Source organism: Rhineura floridana, chromosome 14, assembly GCF_030035675.1.
Source record: "Rhineura floridana isolate rRhiFlo1 chromosome 14, rRhiFlo1.hap2, whole genome shotgun sequence".
Lineage (NCBI taxonomy): Eukaryota > Metazoa > Chordata > Lepidosauria > Squamata > Rhineuridae > Rhineura > Rhineura floridana.
The window spans coordinates 8,132,406-8,154,516 of NC_084493.1; the positions used below are offsets into that span (position 1 = coordinate 8,132,406).

Sequence of the window (22,111 nt, forward strand, 5' to 3'; positions counted from 1 at the left end):
TGGGCCGCATTCAGACTAGGGTTATGCAAAAGATTAAACTATTCCAACAAAACAAATTGCTACACACAGACCAAAAGAGGGGGATGGATAACGGCAGGCCACTTTCACCACCCCAGATCACCTCTGCTATTTATCTAAATCACTGATGGGGGCCCTTATTAGGCCCACCAGACCTCAGAGATGGGCCTGCCAACTATCAGCCGGCATTCCATATCCACTGAACCTGCCTGTCAATTACTGCCATCATCGCAGGCCCACTCTGTGTTCCGTTGCCAAGGGAGGAACAGCTAGGGGTAACACAAGACACCATAAGTGTTAGGACCCCGGTGGTGGAGTACTGCAGTTTGACTGGCTCTTTCCATTGATAGCTTTTAGGCAGAAGAGTCAAAATGTGTGTCTCTCTCACCAACCTTTTCTAGGGTTTCACTATATGTTGACTGTCTCAATTTTTGTGGTTTTGTTTCCTGGGTACAGTGGTTCACTACGTTGTATTCCATGTTAGTCTTACTCAGAGTTTGTTGTTGTTGTTATGTGTCTTCAAGTCAATTACGACTTATGGTGACCCTATGAATCAGCAACCTCCAATATCATCTGTCATGAGCCACCCTGTTCAGATCTTGTAAGCTCAGGTCTGTGGCTTCCTTTATGGAGTCAATCCATCTCTTGTTTGGCCTTCCTCTTTTTCTACTCCCTTCTGTTTTTCCCAGCATGATTGTCTTTTCTGGTGAATCATGTCATCTCATGATGTGTCCAAAGTATGATAACCTCAGTTTCATCATTTTAGCTTCCAGTGACAGTTCTGGTTTAATTAGACCCATTGAAATGAATGAACATGACTAACTTAGGTCCATTAATTTCAGTGGGTCTACTGTGAGTAAAACTGAGTTGGCTACAACCCATTGTTCTTAATTTTTATTGCACCAGGATTGGGTTTTTTATTGTTCTGCACTATCTTGGAGGCTAAAGCAGTACATAAATGTTTCTATAAATGAAGATTTGGGGGGGGCATTGGTACAAGCAAGGGGGGGCAGCTCCCAGAACTGAGAGGCAGCACAGCCCTGCTTGCAGCAAGCCTCGAAGAACGCTGTGTCCTCCCCAATCCTGCTCACAAGCATACAGTAATGGGTGCCTGCCTTTGCACGCACCTGTAATCAAGTGCTTGCAACATTCTGCATCAGGGGACAGCTGTGGATACAATACCAATGCCTGCTTTAACCAGATAAAGGTTCTTAGCAGCCATGGCTTACACAATATTCTCTTTCACTGGGAGACCCTTTCGTTATTGGCCCTATATCTCCCCCTTCCACCGACCCACCCACCCAGTTTTCCCCATCTTGCAACAAAGATAAGTCTGCTTTACCCCTGACACAAATGTGTTTCCTGTTTCCGAAGGAGCAAGATCCAGGCATAAGACATCAGCTCCGTGACCATGAAAACTCTGCAGAAGCTGCCCGCTTTCCACATCCCAGAGTGCACAAGTGCCATCTCCGCTAGCAGTCAAGATCTTGAGAGGAAAACAAAAGAAAACAGCTGTTATATATAAAAAAAATGATGACATGAATTGTCAAAGTTGTGATTTTCACTGGTTCATGTTGAAGTTGGATCCATTGATTTGTGTTAAAACACTGGTTCATTTCAGTCATTCCTCATTGATTCATTTGGATTCTCGTTCCTCCATTCATTTGAGTCATTGTTTCAAGTTAAAGCATTGATTCATGTTAAAGATTTGGTCTTCAACTGATGGGGTGGAACCCACAAATGAGTGGTGCCATGACTAAGGTAGGTGGCACCGACGGTACCACTACCATTTTTCCTTTATAAAACAGTTTTTATTAAAAAGTCTTTATTGCTTTTTTAAATAGAATGGAAACGTTATACAAAGAATGTCTAACAGTCACAGCAAATCATGTCCTTAAAAAAACAAAGGACGATTCATTCGCAAATAAACATAGGAACACAGTGAGTCAGACCACAGGTCCATCTTTCCCAGAACTGTCAGCCCTGACTGGCAGTGGCCCTCTGTGGTCCCAGGCAGATGTCTCTCTCAGCCCGGCCTAGAGATATTGGGGGCTGAACCTGGGACCTTCTGCATGCAAAGCAGGTGATCTACCATTGAGCCAAGGCGCTTCCCCAAACTGTAAACCTCCCTGGCAAGGAAGAAAACTGATTTTGATTACACAGAACAAATCCACAATTGTTTACAGGCGATCAAGTAACACTACAACAAGCTCAATACCAAGGCTCTAACATAAGGAACAAAGAGGATTCAAACCAGTGGACAGCATTTATATTTCCAACTCAGCCATGAACAATGGTAGTTATTTAGTGCATGATTGTTGCATTCCATATTTTCTGAAGCCAGAATTTTCTGAATGAAAGTGAATTTGAGACTTTCCTTTTTTTCTTTTTTGCAATGGGCTAGAATCATACCAGTTACTAAACTGACTTTTTTTCTATCGAATGCCTTCTGTTGGTTTTACTGTGCCATTTTAACAGAAAGAAACAGAAAGTGGATTCTTTCTTCTTTGAGATTATTTTTCTTGTTCAGGTTTCTTTTTTAAAAGAAATGAGAAAGGCAGAGAGAAGGGTATAAAGATTCAAGAGAGGGCATCTTTAACAACTGTGTAGCATGAAAACAGTTCAACAGGCAAGGTTTGTCACCCCTGCATTAAAAACTGCCCCTGCAAAAAATTATCCACTTATTACGCACAGGAGCCCTGCTCTCCTTGGCATCTAGGACACACTAATGCAGGCCCCTCCAGATGTTGTTGGACTCCAACTCCCATCAGCCCCAGCCAGCATGTTCAGTGATCAAGGATGATGGGAGCTACAGTCCAAGAACTTCTGGAGGTCCACAAGTTCTCCACCCCCATGCTGACTGCCCCTGCTCTAAAGACATGGAGGAGAAAAATTAGAGTATCTAGTGAAAACAATTGAGGAAGACCCCATATTACAGTATAGGAGTCAAAATTGACCCTGGTATTACAAGGCAATGCTGAGATTGTCAGCTGAAGATGTATTCCAAGTAAAAGACACTGCCAAGGAAAAACCATGTAGGATGATCCATTTTATCTGATTTATCTGACAGATTTTATCTCCCCTTTTTAACCAGCAGGGAAAACAACAAGGACAGCAGATTTTGTGAATGTCTACTTTGCCTTTCACTTTTATCATCTATGCACTGTCAGCAGCTCGGCAAAACACTGGCTCCTTCAGCTTGGTCACTAATTGCCCCCTTGTGGTTGCATTTTAAAACCGTTTCTCCTGCTTGTTTTAAAAAGGCCTGATGTCACGTCTCTGCTCTTGGAATGGTCGAGAAAACAGGTAGCCCTAAAACATCAGGACGATTTGGGACTGAAATGAAAATGCTTTCCCTCTGCTTGGGCAATCAACATATTGGCAATGTTTAAAATGAGATGTTATGTACTAAACAAGTCCAAAGGGAACAGCTGGGAAAGATGGTTTAATCCTCTTCGTTTCAGTTGCAATAATGTGCTCAATTCTATAAGGTGCTGCACTGACAATTAATACGCAAAAGGACAAAGCACAACGACTCATGTCCCATAGCATGTCCTAAACCAGTGGTTCCTAAACCATTCCCCCCATGGACCACTTGAAAATTGCTGAGGCTCTTGGAGGACCATATAATGATTTTTCTGCCTGGTGTAGCAATTGTAATGTGCTGTGCTAGGTGCTGTATAATTTTTAATTGCATTTTTATTGCTTTTCTTGTATTGCAATTTTAATTCCCAAGAATTCAAATTATAAGTGTTCTTCACAGGCATACTGCAGACCACCTGAAGGAAGCCAGTGGTCTGGGGACCAGAGTTTAAGACATAGATTCCCCAGCTGCTTATTTGGGTTGAAGGCGTGTCCTGAGTTTGAAAAGGCTGAAGATCACTATCCTAAACAGTGGCTAACATCCTAGAAAGTTGCCTATTATTCCCCCTTACAAAAAAAATCAGCTAATTTCAAAGAGGAAATCTAGGTTTTGATTAAAAGGGGGGGGGGGAAGAATTCTAAAGAGAAAAGAAGGCTTCAAAGTTATAGCCACACAAAGATACAGCTTGGAGTGGCCTGACTGCTTCAAGGGACTTTTGTTTTCCTCTCAATTCAAAATCCCCCCCCCCCATCAGAGCAGGAGACATTCTATGGCCATTGGTCCCCAAACTTTTCCCCCACGGACAGCTTGAAAATTGCTGATGGTCTTGGCAGACCTCTTAATGATTATTTCTGCCAATTGCAATGCACTGTGCTAGACGCTGTATGACTTTTAATTGCATTATTATTATTATTATTATTATTATTATTATTATTATATTTGTATACCGCCCCGTAGCCGAAGCTCTCTGGGTGGTTTACAACAATTAAAAACATTTTTATTGCTTCTTTTATTTCTTATATTGCATTTTATTGCACTACAATTAGCATTCCGTAGAATTCAATCTGTGACACAATAAAATACAATATAAGAAGTGATAACAATGCAATTAAAAGTCACTACGAATATTAGTGTGGAGATGCCACCAACCACTTGTCACGGACCACTGTTTGGGAACTCATGTTATAGGGACATTCTAAGAGAGAAAGGAAAATGGTGGCCTGTTGCTTATGTGAGCGACTTTATATTTCATTTATTATTGCATTTATAACCCATCTTTCCTCCAAGGAGCTCAAGGTGGCATACATGTTTCTTCCCCTCTCCATTTGATCCTCACAATAACCCTGTGAGGTAGGTTAGGCTAAGCAACAGTGACTGCCCAAGTGAGCTTCATTGCCTCTTGAAACCAATTTTGTTCTTCCTACAGCCCCCTTTTACTCCTTACTCCTCTCTCTCAAATTTCAAGGCAAACCTTCTCAATTGAGAAATGTATAAAAGTTTTTATATACTGCCCTCTTGCAAAACATCAGGGCAGTGTGCAGCAACATAAAAACATGTAAAAGCAAGACAAAACTTTAATCCCAGCCCTAGTTGTTTTTGCTGGTTTCCCATTAAAAGGTTTCCCTTCCCCTTGCTATGTCCTTACAGGTGATATTGCCACAAAAATCTCAGGTTGCAGGCTTCAGTGTCACACAGGTAGAAACAGAGGAGACAGCATGCTGATTCTACATTTCTATCTAATTTGGGCTCCACATTTGCCATAATTACACCAGACGCCTGCCTTTCAAAGGCTACAATTTAGGACACTTAAGCACCGCAGGTGGATCTTTGCCTTCAGTTTCCATGGCAACAGACTCTCATCATCATCTCCTCAGGTTTATTACTGGAAACCTCGGAATGGGAAATAATAGCTTCCTTGAGCCTCTCGTATCCCAGAATAGAAACAGCTACACCTTAAAGGACAGAAGCAGCTAGAGAGTTTAAATATCTGGTGAAGAGACAGGCATACACATGCTCTTGATTTGGCAGCAAAACACACTAAAATTGCTCCTCACGTATCCATGAGTTTCCTTCAGGTGGTCAATGTTCCTTTAAGGCTTGTAGCTGATAAAGTTAATGGGAGGCTAGAATTAAGAAGTTTAATTCTGATAATATTACTGTTTAAATGGTGGAAATGTGTTGAGACCAAGAGCAAGCAACATTTGCCATCCTTTCACATTCTTGTTCATGTATGATCAAGCCTGGAAAGGAGGGGAGAGGATTAGCAGCAAAGTTAATGGGAGGCGAGAATTAAGAAGTTTACTGCAACAGGAACATCTATTGCATTAAATAATCATATTGATTTTTAATTGTATTTTTATTGCTTCTTTTACATCTTATATTGTATGTTATTGTATTACAATTTGCACTCCACAGAATCAGAGAAGCGATAAAAATAGAATTAAACAATCATACAGTATCTAGTACAATGTATTACAATTGCTTCAACAGGCAGAAAAATAATTAAGTGGGTCCACCAAGAGCCTCAGCAATTTTCAAGTGGTCTGGGGGGCGGGGTAGTTGGAACTAGCAGCCTACTATGCTGTGCTTTGGACACTTGCTTAAAACTTTCTTATTCTCACCAACTTTCCCTGTAGTGTGATTCCGCCACGGTGTCCTTATTACTGAAGACACTTCACTGTACCTCTGTATTTTATTTTGTATATGCCTTCAAGTCTTAAAATGTACTCCACTCTGCTATTTTATATGTTGAGCTGTCTAGAAATTTGTTCAAATAAACTATGCAATGATGAGATCCTGCCTATAGCAGAGGTAATCAACTTGGAGCCCTCCATATGCGGTGGGCTACAACTACAATTGCCCCTGACCATTGCCCATGCTCTCTGGAGCTGATGGGAGTAGTGGTCCACCACAACTAGAAGAGCACCATATTGGCTATCCTTGGCCTATAGTCCATTATATGCATAATTTCAAGCTCACATGCTCCTTCATCTTTCTTGGCATACAAGGGAAGCAGATAGATGAAAAGCTTCCACTTTGGGTTTTTTAATAAACCGCAGTTTCCTGTTAAGTCCAAGCTCAGCAAACTGGAATTTATTTTAAGTCTGCAGTTTCAGATCCTGGTTTGTTAACTAATCCATTTGTTCCTGGTTTATTTGAATGAATCATAACACGAGGAGGAAGAGGAAGTCAATCCAGTCTTAACAAGAACGAATGCAGGGAGGATGGAACAGAGCTTACTCAGAGCTAAAAAAAACCCTGCACCATCTCTTACTCACAGGTATGCCCATATAGATCCACACTCAGCTATCAACAACCAACACTGGAATGTACTTGCCTGCATGTCTGAGTTAGTGAAGCTGCAAGCTGACAGGTAATTGGTGTGCATGGCGACAGATTTCTTCTTGGCTGCCATATTCTCATTTTTTTCAAATGTCAGTGGATACACAGAGCATTTGTTGTCCAGACCACTAAAATTAAAAAATGGTATGAGAAACTGCTTAAGCATTGGCTACATAATGCACGAGAGCACTAACCACAGGCAGAACTTGCATTTTGTTGTAAAGTTCCATTCTGCTGTTCACCTGGGGAATTCAGACCAACAGGAAAAGCCTCTGTTCCCATCCCCCTAGTACTGCCTAAAGAAACAGTGGAGCTGGAAAAAGACATAATGAGGATGTCTGGCCTAGGGCTAAGTGTGGGAATGGGGAAGGGTGTCTTGTGAAAATTAACTGCCTACAAAATGTGTAGAGATTAGAGTGTTTTTTACCCTCTGGTACTCCAGATGTGTACTTTTTCCGGATTTAGGGCTCTATCCATTGTTTTGCCTGTTGTGCTAACCTCTTATCTTGTCTGCTCCAAAGTGCTCTACACAGGGTTCCCCTTGAAGACAATCCAGAAGCTTTAGTTCAGGTGTGGCGAACCTTTGGCCCTTCAGATGTTGCTGAACTACAACTCCCATCAATGGTCAGGGATGATGGCAGCTGTAGTTTGGCCACATCTGGAGGGCCAAAGGCTCCCTATCCCTGGTGGTAGCATGTTAATCATCCAGAGTTAGCTGCAGGTGCCATGTGGCTCCTGTTCTTTGGGGTTAATTAGTTTGCTTCTGGGACAAACTGAAAGTCCTGGTTTTGACCTACAAAGTCCAAAACAGCTTGGGAATGGGTTATCCTATGTCAGGAGTGGGGGACCTGTGGCCTTCCATGTGTAGCTGGGCCTACAGTTCTCAGCCTCCCTGACCACTAGCCAAGCTAGCTGGAGCCAATGGGAGCTCCAGTCCAATAACATCTGGAGGACTCAAGGTTGGTGATGGTTGCTTTAGAGTGAAAAAAAAGAATTGCTATCTGGGAAGGGGAAAAGCTTTACATTGGCTGGACTGACACAAATGCCACCACAATGTTATTACCTTGTCTGTTGCCTTCTTTTTCCATTGTTTAATGAAATGTTGTTTTTGAACCCCAGCTGTTGATTTAATTTTAGGAGTATTTTCTAACAGATACTCTTCAGTGAATTTGCTTTTATATCATTTTTATCAAAAGCTGATTTCTTGGTCCATGTGGCAGTAAATTTAAACATATACTATAGTTTGGAAAGTTGTTTGTTTGCTGTGCATTTGACACCTCTTAAGAAATCGTAACCAAATTTTGAATGACATTTCCTGAGATCGAGGAGCAGATTTTTGTTTAAGTTTGGATAAAATTGGATGCCATGTTGAATTAAGATGATGGACTGAATCTTTTCAAAACTTATTTTTTCTTAGAATTCCAAAGCAACATCAGGTACCAGCTGCTAGTAATTACATAAAAGTCAGTCAATTATATTGTGAAAATCTTTCTGCGCTTCAGGTTTATTTTTCTTGGGCTAAACAAGAATTCAGTTACTTTATTTTGGCCCTGCCTTATTTTCCAAAGAAACTCACAGCAGCAAACAATTTAAATAACACAATAAAACCAAACCCACATTCAAACTAAATACAACATGATAAAACACACAATTAACCAATCCAGCAGTCCTTCAAAGAAAAACAATCTAAGTCAGCATCAAAGTTATTTAGTTAGCCAAGAGACTTATTGAAAAGGTAATGTCTTCACCAGGTGCTTGAAAGTGGGGGGGGGGGCTAGGTCACCTCGCTTGGCAGGTCATTCCATAGGATCGGTGCCCCAACAGAAAAAGCCTTTCATCAAGAGGCTTCCACTTACCCACATGCAATGGCACATCCTGATGGGGAATAGGCGCATGCCATCACCCAGGTACAAGGCATCGTCACCGCATGTTCCTGGAACACAAATCATTCCATGCATCTCACAAACCAGTTTGCAAATTCCCACATTATTGCTAAATGAGAGCAAAGCAGTGGAACCTGCTTCCATCCGATTCTGCTACACAGAACTGGGAAATGACTACAAGTCCTGTTTAAACTCAAGAGGAACGTATCAACATGCCTTGTACTGCCGCACATTTGGACTCTCCTCCAGCTCAGTACCAGGACAGGCATGCTTGCTCTTCGCTCTGGCTCAGATTAACTTGAAGGTGAACTAAGTTTAAAAACAACACATAACCCAGATTGGCTGATTGCCACCAAAGCAGGTTTGTTTTTTAAGTGTGCAGGTGGACACAAAACGTGGAGTAGGGAGGAAAATTGTATAGTTGGGAAGCTGATAAGGTGCCGTTTGAAAAAACGGGGTGGAAATTAGCCACATTAGGCATATGCATTTACTGAGCACTTAAATGACAGGCAGTGTCAGGGACAGCATGTACTCAAGTTATACAAGGGTAGAATGCGCTTAGCTTCCATACTTAAAACAAACTGCCCAAAGCATTTTAAAACACCTTCTTCCTTTTGGCCAGAGAACCTCCTCTTTTTCATCTTCATCCTTCGGCAGGTAATCCTTGTAAGTACACTTTTTTTGTGCCTGCTTGTTACTGAGCTCAGGCAGATCCATAAACGATCATCGCTGTATACTAAAAACAGGAACTACTGATTCCTATGGAGAAACCACCACTGATACAGGGTGCAAGCAAGGAGCAAAGTACTCTTTGTGTTTATTTGGCTTCCTTCTCATCCCCCCTTTTTTAGTGTGGGGAGTCTGATTGGGAATTTGTACCACTGGAATATCCGCTTTAAAAAAAACTTGCACCATGTTCAGCCAGATCTCTGTCTTTCAAAAAAATGCAATGCAAGACAGGGCAGGGGATGAAGAACTTTATGCTGCCCTCCCATACTGACCTCCTCAATTCAGTCTTATGAGGAATAAGATGCTGAAATAAACTTACCTTATTGGTAGTGAAGGCATCCCAAACAATCACCTTCCCATCCTACAGAAGGCAAAGAGGAAGCACAAATTTCTTAAACATAGGAGAATATTTTGAAGCCTTACTGCAGTCAGTTCTCTCTGTTCATCTTCCATTTCCCCCTCATGCCTAAAATCAATCGGAATGTGTAGGAGGGATGTTACTTAATTAAGCTGGCGGTGCTGACACAATCAAAGACCACATTGGGTCTAAGAGGCTTAAAGCAGGGGCAGCCAACATTTACTCTCCAGATGTTGCTGGACTCCAACTTCCATCAGCCCAAGGCAGCACAGCTCATGGTCAGAGATGATGGGAGTTGTAGTCCAAAACATCTGGAGGTCTTCACATTGGCTGCCCTGGTCTATACTAAACTAGGCCTTTGTGAGGACTCGCAGTTGAAATCAGCCGGGAATACGGGGTCATGCATCAGCCTGGAGAGCCTATCTACCACACCTCTCTCCAACTGTTCCTTTGGATGGTGTCCTTTCATGAAAACCTTTGCCCTAAGAAAAATGCTCCCCTTTCAGTTATTTTTAGGGGAACTGTGAGCAGATGCAGAAGGGTTAGCCAATTCAGAAAAAGAGCAGGAAACATTGTCCCCATTCTGAATTGGCTTCATGAAGTCTTAACATGCCCAAACCTGTTTGGCTGTGTGATGTTACGGCATCATGCCATCACATTCACAACAGAAGTCCCAACAGGAACAGCAAGACACTGTTCTTTTTAAAATGGCCTCAGAGCACTAGCCAAGAGGGACTGTGAGCTGTCACAAAAAAAGTCAAATATCACTGTTATTTTTATAACAAATACCCACAGAAATGAAACAGAACAGTTGTAACTAAAATTAGAACACAAACAAAGAATAGTTTTGAAAAGCAGGTGCATCGTGTGTTACATACCCCCTGAACTGAGGCAAGTGCCTACATTCATGCAATTTTGGCACTTGCTGAAAACACACTTAGTTTTGAAGGTCTCTGCAGGCCATTAATACTAGTTGGATTCCTCTAACTACCTAGCAGCTGCTGTTTTATTCTGAATTGTGTGATTTTATTGTAGTTTTTTTTTGTGCACCAATTTGTTATGTATGAAAGGCGGTATACAACTATTTTAACAAAAAAATAAATACATAAACAAATGTACAAAACTGCTGGGAAGAAAAGAAGCTTTTAATACTGAAGCAGTGTACCTTTGATCTCTGCAGAACGATATAAAAACCAGCATTTATCTTGAAGGGGAGAAGTTGGAAGATAAAGATAAAAGGGAAACAAGAGATGGAGGATGGGATGGGGAAGGATATTTGTGTGTCAGCTGAATCAGATAATCAAATCACAACTTGTTGGTTTAGGACACTATACTGGTAGTCAAAAACACTCCAAAAACGCATCCCAGATGTCATTAAAATTTGAGTATGGTGTGAAAAAGGTAAACACTGCCCAAGATGATGGCTAGCCACTACTGGTCAGAGTAGACAATAATAGGCTGATCTGGAATAAGGCAGTTTCCTATGTTCCTAAATAAGCACACCACCTTTAAGGCTAAATAAGACGTTTTCCTCAGCATAGTGATAAACCTTCAAGACAGTTACTGCTAATGTAAGTGACATCTTCTATCTTTACCTGGGAAGAGCTGACAATTCTTCTTTTATCTTTGCACCAGTCCATGCAGAGGACTTTATTGCCATGGCCTTTCAATGTCCTTCGTGTCTTCATCACAAACTGCCCCAAGGCCTCCACGCGCTCTGCCACCTGATGAACTGCAAGGAATTCATCACAGAGAGTCACTATGGTCCTGTTACAGCAAGCAGGATTGAAAGTATGAGGGAGCAGGCGAAAAGATTGGGGGAGGGCCTACCGTGTCTCTCATTGCACTTCAGAATTTAAAGATGTAGCCTGGCACTCTAGCTTGAAACCTTAGTAAGGAGCACGCACCTAAAGTTTAGGGCAGGCCTCTGCTTTATACTGATGGAACACTATGGTCCTAAAGGCTCCTGGATGCTTCTTGTTATTGCCTTCCCTGGCAGAGCTGCCAGTTTTGTTTTATTTTTGGTCAGGACTGCTGAACCCAATAATGATGGACAATCCTTTATGTATGACTTATTTGGCTGGAGAGCAAGCAAACCATTTCTGCTTCTTTTATAAAAAGTCTCACATTGATTTATAATGGATTAGCCTCTCAGCCATCAACCTTTAAAAGCAAAACACTCAGTTCCTGAAGTAGGAAGGATCCTCTTTTCAGCTGAGAAGAACAACCTCACACAGCAAAAGCCAGAGCCAAACACTGAACCATTTTCTAACTATAAGCCACAGAATCTATTAGGACCCCATCTTTGATGATAATGATGAACTGCCTTCAAGGCGATCCTGACTTATGGCGACCCTATGAATAGGGTTTTCGTGGTAAGTGGTATTCAGAGGGGGTTTACCATTGCCTCCATCTGAGGCTGAGAGGCAGTGACTGGCCCAAGGTCACCCAGTGAGCTTCATGGCTATGTGATTCAAACCCTGGTCTCCAAGGTCATAGTTCAACACTCTAACCACTACGCCACACTGGCTCAAACCCCACCTTTAGTGACTCCCAAATGGAATCTAGTGACGCCAAGATTCCATATCTACTGTCTCTCATATCTAGTGATTCCTACTTCCCCTTACTCCCATATTTAGGTCCCAGGATCTAATAGTTACGGAGGCCATCTCCACATATTCTATAATTTCTATAATTTAGAGCAGATATGGGGAACCTTTGGCCTTTCAGAGTTGCTGAAATACAACTCCCACCAGACCCAGCAAGCATGGCCAATGGCCAGGGATGATGGGAGTTGTAGTTCAGCAACATCTGGCAGGCCAAAGGCTCCCCACACCTGATGTAGAGAAAGCATGGATAACTCTTTTCCTTATGAGCAGATTTTGTGGTACAGCTGGGATGGGGAGCCTGTGGCCCATCAGATGTTGTTGGATACAACTCCCATCATCCGTGACCATTGGCCATGCTGCCTGGGGCTGATGGGAGTAGGAGTCCAGTAACGAATGGAGGGCCATAGGCCATCTCACCCTCACCCAAACATTTCAAACTTTAAAAAAAAAACTATTACAATTTAAATTTATGCCCTTCCTCCAAGAAAGAGTTGGACATTTGGATCTATCAAGAAATAGATTTGGTCCATTAGTCAAATGAAAACGCCAGCCAATGGGTCCAGGGAACGATTAATGCATTCTTTTGCAAAGAAGTGGTACCTGCTGCTTTGAAGGAGGTGACCGTGCATTTGCTCTTTTACAGGAGCTTCTTGGAGGAGGACCTCTTTCCAACCAGTTAATATGACAACCATGCCTTTTCCTGAATAGGGATAGCCTGGCCAATGTGGTCCATAGACAGGGAATCTCATAACTGTTATACATTTTATGTAGGGCTGCTCTTCCATTTGGTTTGGATGCACAGTTAGTGCAGAAGGCAGCAGCTGGAGTGCTGAGCAGGGTGCTTAGCTATACACAGATTGCACCCATGTTGAGAGAATGGCACTGGTTGCCTATGGGCTACTGAGCCATGTTCAAGGTCCTGCTATTAGCATATAAAGCATTGAGCAACTTGGGACCAGGATAGCTGGTGGGCTACCCTCTCCTGTACAGACCCAATTGATCTTTACAGTCATTGGAGGAGGCCTTTTCTGCAGTATTACTAACCCTCTGGAATGCCCTCCTCCAATGAAGTCCAAGAAGCTTCACTGTGTTATGCTTTAGACTAGGCTATAACATGTATTTGTGCAGGCATTTTCCAATGGTTAATTTTTAGATTACATGGGGTAATCTAGATGACCCGGGGTCTAGCAGCAATCAAGGTTCAGAGTCAGAGGCTGCAGAGGTTCCACCTATGGACTCAGACCAGGCTCCTGGAGACCACTGAGCCTGGGTCTGACAGGCAGGAGACCACGAAGCAATCTCCCATACCACCAGGGTCTTGAGGGCTAGTGCCAGGATCCTCACAGGCACCTGAGCCTGAGAAGCCCAGTGCTTCCCATTCCACCTCGCTGCTGGACCAGAGGTACAGGAAACGCACCAGGAAGAAGGCTATGGAACACAGGAGTGCCCAACTTTAAACCAGAGGGTTGGCCCTTTAAGTCTATAGGTTATCCACAAGAGGGCACAGCCTGGGAGAGGTAGGCGGGGGGGGGGGCAGATGCATAAAAAGGCTCAGTCTGCTCTCATCCTTTGCTGGAAGAGTTGCTGGTTTGGAGCTATCCGTGGTCCTGCAGGTTCTGACCTCGCCTTGCTGCCTTCTCTGTGGGATCTGGCATTAGACCTGAACACAACACACTGCTTCATACTTTGCTTTAGTATTTTGATTCTGATTTTTAATTGACAGTATTTATTTGTTTATATTCCAGCCTTGATTATATGAAGGTGTGGGTTTTGTTTTTACTTTGCAAACCACTTTAGATTTGTTTTTATAAAGTGATCTATAAATTAATAATGGTTAATGGGAAAGCATCCATTTCATTTCAATAACAACAATGACAAAAAGATACTTGAGGCTGGGAGAGGCTCCCTGTCTGAAAATCTGGCGAGCTGCTGCCAGTTAGTGTAAACAATACTGAGCTAGATGGACCAAGAATCAGACTCAGTGTAAGACAGTTTTCTGTGTTCCCATTGACCTCAATAGGCCTGCATAAGAGCCCACTGGATCAGGCCAATGGCCCATCTAGTCCAGCATCCTGTTCTCAAAGTGGCCAACCAGATTCCCATGGAAGCCTACTAGCAGGACCTGAGTGCAAAAGCACTCTCCCCTTAATCATCAGAAGGTTTGACACTTATGCTAATTTCAAAAACCACTTAAACCCACCTCACAGGGCTATTGTGAGGATGAAATTAGGTGGGGAAGCACCATGCATGCTAATAACGTGGTCATTCAGCCAAGGTACCGTCACGTGGAAAGAAAAATGAACAGAGAAAGGGTTGGGAGATTTATGGAATCTGTAAAAGCTTTTCCTGCTTTTAAGAGAGCAGCAGCCATGACATTCAAGAGGGTGATGTGGATCGCAAAAGTGCCCTATAAATGTGCTCAAGCTTTTGCAGATGACTTGCTTGATCAACCAAGGATATATCAAAGCAAGGAGTGCTAGCCGTACAGCCACAAAGCAATTGTCCTGTCCAAGGAATTTGCTCTTAAACCTCCCTCCCATTGCCTTGATCTAAAAAGTAAATAAAGCCATTTATAGGTATTTTAGAGATGGCATGGAGGACCCAGGTTCCAAAGCAATTATAAATAAGAACTGTATAGAAAGGATTTCCAGAGGGATAGCCAGGTTAGTCTGCTACAGCAAAAACAGTGTATTGGAGCACTTTAAAGACATATACATTTAATATGGTCATTGCCAATGAAGTGGACTCTAGTCCACAGAAGCTTATCCCACATGGCTCAGTAGTCAATCAGCAGCCAGTGCAGTTCTTTCAACACAGAAGGTGTGCTATGTGTACAGCTGGGCATCCTGCTCAGCACCCTAGATACTGCATTCTGCGCTAGGTTCCAAACCAAACACCTTTTGCCTCAATAAGTTTGCCAGTCCTTAAGGCGTCACAAGACTCTTTGTTGTTTATACAAAGGCATGCTGGTGGTGTGCTGAAATGGACATAGCATTGGGGAGACCTGGATTCAAACTCTCCTCAACCAGGAAAGCTCATCATGTGACTTTGAGCATTCACTCTCACCTTGTCCTAGTCTACCTCACAGGATTGTTGCAAGGATAAAATGAGCTGATCACAGTGTACATTACTCAGCTCCTTGAAGCAGTCAACATTTGGGGCCTATTTGCAAACAAAAGAAACTGTCGTGCCCCCCCTCCACAGCAACTAAGCACACAGGCAGCCTCACTCTTCACACACCCCAAGCAATTATGTTTGCAAAGAGTGCTGTTGTTTGTTTTTTCACATCTAATTTGGGGTGTGTGTGATCTTACAGGAGAGTGCAATGGGGAAGACTGAAGTCAACCTTCCTTTTCCACCTGCAGTTTCTAGGATGCCTTAAGAGGTATGCTGTATTGTTCACGGTTTTAATTGCACTATTTTTAAATTGTTTTTAAGTATCTTGAGTGTATGTTAATGTTTTAATGTTGCAAATAGTTTAATTTTAGCTTAATGCAGATTTTTGTATGTTTTTATTATATGTATCCACTTTTATCTGTAAGCTGCCTTGAGTTCCAATTGTGGAAAAAGGGCGGGGTAAAAATAAAGATAATAAATAAATAAATTAAATAAATCACACCACCATCCCACAACAACTAGACTTTTTTTGGGGGGGGGAGTCTGTTGGCTCTAATAGGACACTTGTTTCAAGCAAAAAACTGCAGAAGAGGATTAATGGGGCAGGGTGTCCCCATCTCAGTAGCAAGGCCACAAATTGCCCCTTGTTTCTGCAATTAGGCTTGAAATAGACATTCTATTGGTGGCAACAGAATGCGTCTTCCAAGTCTAATTGTGCCGTGGGAGTGATGGGGGGGCTGTTTTCAAGCCTAATTTCAATGGGGAGGCTTGGGACCCTGCAAGCACCTGGGAAGGCCTCTGCAAGGGCACTAGCGAGTGCTGCGTTGCCGTCCTTGTAGAAACCAAACTAATGAAACATAATAATTAGCAGCAGTCTTGTTACTTGTACCACTCTGGGCGCTCAAGGAAACAATGGGGAGCCCATGTCCCTCCAGATGTTGGTGGACTACAGCTCCCATCAGCCCCAGCTAAAATGGCCAATAGCCAGGGATTACGAGAAGGGTGGTTCAGCAACAGCTTCCCCACCTCCTGCTCTAAATGTTGCTCTTCTTCTCCAACACAACAACATCATCATCCTGGTGGCATCTGTTGCACCCCAGCAACTTGAAGGTTTCTTTTACCTTCCCAAGTAGAACCTCCTTGCTTCTTTCGCTCTAAAGCAGCTGTTTCCTAATCTGGTGCCCTCCAGCTGTTTTGAACAGCAACTCTCATTAGCCCTATCCAGCACAGCAACCTGGAGGGCACCAGGTTGGCAGAGGCTACTCTTTAAAGAGTGCTAAAAACATCGAGGCTCAAAAATCCTCTTCTTTCCAGTAAATTACCAGTTCATTCTGTCTGCAACGCTTTTAAGCCTCTCTGGGGCATTCGGTGAGAAGAGAACTACGTGCAACAAAGGACAGACAAGGGGAGACAGAAAAGGGATCAGGTACAGGTGTCCCGACAAAAGTGGGGGGAAGGGAATAGCACCTGTGGATATATATATTTTATGCAACAGTGAGAGAGAAAGAGAGAGAGAGAGAGAGAGAGAGAGAGAGAGAGAGGTGGCCTGCTGCCTACCCCCCTTCCTTTGCATTTGGTAATCATAAATGCTCTCTGGCCCTAGATCTACCTTCCCCTTGCTATTCATCATTAGGAGAATCAGGCACGAAAAAGCATCCTTGCATGCATACCCAACTCTTGCATTTCCTGGGCATTTTAGCCCGACTGTTGACATCCTCTCCTCCTTCACACCACCCATGAATATACATCGCTCTGCTACCGAGGACAGCACTTCCATCATGCATCTTCTAACACTTGCAGGCATCCAGTGATGCCAGCGGCTCTATCCCATGAACGCCTCCTGCCACCCACAAAAATAAAAAATCCTTGAGATTCCAGGACCTCTCTCCCACCTCCCCCCTTTTAAGGCTTGCACTAAGAGATTCAAACACTGGAGGCCTCGCCTAGGGCAGGTGAATCCCCATTTCTTCCAGCAGCGCCACGCTCAGAAGAATGACAACAGGGATGGGCATGGCAGGGATGGGCATGGCAGGGATGGGCACCCCACCCCACTCCACCCCACTCCCTGCTGGACAGGAGGACGAAGCTGCCGCCTGTTTGCTGCTGCAGCAGCAGCAGCAAGCCGCCTTCCAGCCAGCGCCGTCTCCCCTTCTGCCACCTCCGCCTGAAAGGCACAGCTCCGGGGGGATGCCTGTGGGCAGCCCAGCAACCTTCTTCAGCGCCCGGCCTCGACTCACGTTCCACGTCGTGCAGCTTGGCCCTCTCCTCCTCCAGCTTGCCCTTGAGGCTCTCGGCCTCGTTCTTCAGCGAGGCCAGGGTCTCGTTCTCCTGCAGCCCCTCGGTTGCCATCTTTGCAAAAACAAAGAGGAGGGAAGAGAAGAGAGAGAGAGACAGCGAGAGTGAAGGAGGGGGAGGAGCTCCGGATCTGCCCGCCCACTTAGGGCGCCTCCCAGCAAGGTTGCTCGGCAGGCCCCGCCCCCCTCCGCGCTGATTGGCGCTCCGGGGCAGCCCTGACGCTTGTTCCGCGGGGGCTAGGCAGGGGTGGGATTTTCTAGCAGGGGTTAAGGAGAGGACGGATTACAGCGCAGTCAATCCAGGGGAGGGGAATTGCCCAGGCAGGCAGGCAGGCCTCATTCAAGCTTCACTTCTTTTTGCCATCCATGGTGAAGAAGCCAATTCCGATCGTTTCATAGGTGGTGGGGGAAATCTGAACGTTGACAGGGCCCAACAGAGGGAGCTGCCTTATACTTGGTCCGCACAGGCAGTGCCGGATTTAGACTTGGTGAGGCCCTAAGCTGTATAAAGCTTGGAGGCCCTTTGTTAAAAAATTACACCAGATATATATATGTATTCAGTACATATAACATTTTAAAAGCCCCCCCCCCAAAAAAATTCTGAAATTTTTTGAGGCCCCTGCGGATTGTGAGGCCCTAAGATGTAGCTTGTTTAGTTTATGCCTAAATCCGGCACTGCGCCCAGGTCAGTGTTGCCAGCATTGACTAGCAGCAGCTCTCCAGGGTTTCAAAGGGGAGTCTCTCCCAGCCCTGCCTGGGGATGTCGGAGATTGAACCCCGGCCTTTATGCCTGCAAGGCAGATGCTCTGCCCCGGAGCTACAGCCTTTCCCCCAAATGTTAGAACTGACTGTTAAAAATGGGTATTTCAAAAACATTCAAAAGATAATTACAATCAACAGTAAACTAAAAAGTAGATTAAAATGCATGTCCAATAGGGTTGCGAGGTCCATGGCCTGAGGCTGATCCTGTATCTTTAGGAGAAGAGAAAGTCAGCCAAGTGCAGGTGTTCTTGCAATAGTGTAATGGGAAAAACCACAAGGTGGAATTCTCCTTTCCCCCTGCACAAAGATACAGAAGACCTCTTGGTTGCCAGGCCTGGCCTCCAAGAAGTCTTCTGTATCTTTAAAAGTGGTGCAGGGGGAAGGGAGAATTCCACCTTGTGGTTTTTCCCATTACAGTGTTGCAAGAACACCTTCACAAAATGTTATACAGCTTATCCAAAAAAAAATCCCCCCCCAAAATAGTATACAGCATAAATATGTTGAATAACATTTTTGGGGGGGACACAGTAAAATAGAAGTGACCCCCATACCATTTCACACATAGTGAGCAGTGGCTGAGTTTTTCCGACTTGCGGTATATCTCCCGGAGGGCTCTCTCTTTGGAACAGCTGTCACAAGAGCCAAATATATTGGCCAAAAAGGTCTGGTCACACATCTTTGCCGGGAGTTGGAACTGAAGAGAGACAAGAGAAGAAAGCAGGGGGACGCTCACAAGTGAGGCACAAAGCATTTGCTCAGGGCTGGCCCCAGACATTTGGCTTCCCCCAAAGAATCCTGGGAACTGTAGTTTGCCCCCTCACAGAGTTACAATTCCTAGCATCCTTAACAAACGACAGTTCCCAAAGTTCTGGGGGATGAGTGTTGTTCTTTCAATGCATGGTGCACATCCAGCTCTGCCTTAATTTATCAGAGCACATCAGAGGTTTATTTTAACGAATTAAACATTTAAATACATGAATCTAACTGAGGGGGTGGGAACCTCAGGCCCAGGGAGCAAATGCAGCCCTTGAGACCTCTCTGTCTGGCCCTCGGGACTCTTCCTGGCATAGCCTTCACTGACCCATCTTTCCAGTCTCCTTCAGTGTTTTTGCCTGGCTAGAATGTGTCCTTGAATTCTGATTGTGCCTCTTCCTTGTCTGAATGGAGAATAGAGACAAAGTACCTTACTGTACAAAGGCGACACACTTGCGGTTAAACGGGTGTCAGTGCGTCTCTCTACCTCGTGTTTTGTGAATCTGGGCACACACAATGTCAGATGAACCCCAGCCTGGCCTTTTCCACTCCAAAATCTGGGATTTTTGAGATTGGATGCGTTTTGCCTTCAAGCCAGCTTCACATGGATTTCAAAACTGTTTGGTCGATTAATCCGTTGCGACTCTGAGGCGAGTCCAATGGAAACGCTTTGCTAAAAAGTCTGACATCAGCCGTGGGGCTGGGTGTATTCCAATCAAGCAATACAGATGCATACAGCTGGTGCAGATTTGTTTCAAACCGCATCCAAGCTCTCACTGCTTTTTAAGGAAATAGTGTGCACATAGCCTGCTTTTGTTGTCCCATCCACTTTTGGCTCTGGCCCTACCCACTATTGGCATATGGCCCCCTGAAGGCTGCCCAGGATGAAATGAGGCCCTCTGTCTGAAAAATGTTCCCCATGCCTGGTCTAATTGATTGATCAATCAATCTTTGTTCATTATACTGACAGGGAGTGCTTGAATTAGTGGGGGGGGGAGGAGCAGGAGAATCTTAATGAAATCCATAGATTCCTCACTTGCCCTGATTTTATCCCCACTTTGGGGGGGGGGGCATCTCCACGGCTGAATTTATATTGCTCTGTTCCATTTTGAAAATGGTTTTTTTGTATTTCAAAATTGTAGTTTTTAAAAATCTGTTTAAACCCCCCCCCCTATTTGTCATACCCCCTACCCTGGGACCTCATGGTGAAGGCTGCAGAATAAATCTTATCAACAGGCCAGACATTTAAACAGCATGGACTCTCCTCTTTCTAGTTCCTCTCCCTCCCTTTCTGCCTGTCTCTTTCTTTTTCTGTTTCTTCCTTCCTTCCTGACTGTACCTCACAAATAATCCTGGGAACTGTAGCTTGTTAAGGCTGCTGGGAATTGTAGCTCTGCAAGAGGTAAACTACCATTCCCAGGATTCTTGGGGGGGGGGAGAGTGCTTTAAATGTATGGTGTGTATGCAGCCCTTATGCCCAAGGTGAAAAAAACAAAACCAGGGTAGGCACGAAGAGTTCAAAAACAGAAAGGGAGAGGTGCTCCCACAGTCTTTACTCTTATTGCAACCATTGTTGTTTTGCTTTTCACATTTTTATTATAAGCCACCTAGCAACAGCTCACCATAAAAGGCAGGGTAGAACTGAAATAAACAAACCAAAGTTCCTTACACTATATTGCATTAGGCTTGAGGTTTCAAGTCAAAATATCATACATCTTACCTTCTTTTCCCCAGAGCAAAGACTTTGTCTTCCTGATACTTCAAAGGAATAGTCCTGTGTGCATCTAGAATTGGGCAACGGCAAACTTAATGCTGAGATAATCTACTTAGAGGACATTATGGCGCAAGACTACCCTTTTGCATGGGCACCTTCCACATTGCAGGTTTATGTTCCGGAGCCGAACAATTGTTCTCAGCCATTAGAGAACTCCCAGGGGTACAAGAGAATCCTATGATTCAAATCCTTCACTTTAATAGAATTGTGCCCTTTTACAGGCATGGCTTCAGGCTTTACATGCTTTATTCTCTATAAACATGCTTGCAGGTATAAATTAGAAGACTTTGTAGCCTAAGAACGCTTCCCATTAAGGTGGACAATTTTTAGCAAGTAACAAATTAAGCAGCAACTGAAGCCTTTGCATAATAGGAGCCATCTTGAATCCATTTGTATTGTGTTGAGATTCTTGTCAGCCATTAACCTATTTAAAAAAGTTTCAAAGCAGGGAAATGTTTGAAAATGAGTCCAGCAGTCTAATTTATCTAGCAAGTGGCCTTAATCTGTTCTATGATGTTCTCTAATTCACAGCCTGGGCCTTAGAAAGTGGGAATTATTGTGCACATTGCTTGTGACCTATTTGAGTAAGTCTTACAACATCAGTTTCCCCATGAAATCCATCCCCGGATGTCTAGATGAACACCCAAAGCAAAATAGTTTTTCGGAGACAGCAAAGTAGCATAAAAGCAACCCTCGGGAGAGTCAGAGGAGTATTCTGCATTTTCAAGATTTGTATGGATTTTTCCTGAAGTATTTGGATAAAGCCATGCTAAAAAACAGATGTTCAAATGCAAAGCTCTACTAAGCTTTTATATATTTCTTTAAGAGAATTAGTTTGCTTTGTAACAGGGCAGAGAATGAATCAATAAACTTTCACTTCCTTTGCCTGGTTCATCTGATGAACAGGCTGGTGTACTGTACTCGCATCTCTGTAGAGGTTTTAGATAAAAAATAATGAAGGATTATACTACACACAGAGAGCTCTTGAAATAACAGTGACATCTTAGAAACAAGCCTGTTATGTTTGGACAAGGCTTTGTTAAATAACTGGCTTCACTGGATATCTGACAGTCATGAAATACTTTGGATGAAGCAAGCTCATGCTTCA

The 22,111-nt window shown here is 43.7% G+C and overlaps 1 protein-coding gene and 1 long non-coding RNA gene across 3 annotated transcripts in view; one reads left to right on the forward strand and one right to left on the reverse strand.

Moving 5' to 3' along the window:
* The window catches only part of GNB5 (G protein subunit beta 5), a 33,366-nt gene extending 15,546 nt beyond the window's left edge, over window positions 1-17,820 (reverse strand). For both annotated transcript variants that reach the window (XR_009758919.1, XM_061594864.1), the window contains exons 1-6: window positions 17,658-17,820; window positions 11,290-11,426; window positions 9,656-9,697; window positions 8,581-8,657; window positions 6,720-6,852; window positions 1,361-1,504 (exon numbers count right to left, since the gene is read on the reverse strand). Coding sequence is in view for 1 of the 2 variants with exons in the window: in XM_061594864.1 (XP_061450848.1) it covers window positions 1,361-1,504; window positions 6,720-6,852; window positions 8,581-8,657; window positions 9,656-9,697; window positions 11,290-11,426; window positions 17,658-17,769 (645 nt within the window). In the remaining variant the exon portion in view is untranslated. The remainder of the gene's footprint in view (window positions 1-1,360; window positions 1,505-6,719; window positions 6,853-8,580; window positions 8,658-9,655; window positions 9,698-11,289; window positions 11,427-17,657) is intronic.
* LOC133369578 (uncharacterized) lies at window positions 6,553-21,778 on the forward strand. Its single transcript, XR_009758920.1, has 4 exons — window positions 6,553-6,755; window positions 11,330-11,485; window positions 15,620-15,688; window positions 20,964-21,778. It is a non-coding gene; the product is annotated as an uncharacterized LOC133369578 (long non-coding RNA).
* The last annotated feature ends 333 nt before the right edge of the window (window positions 21,779-22,111 follow it).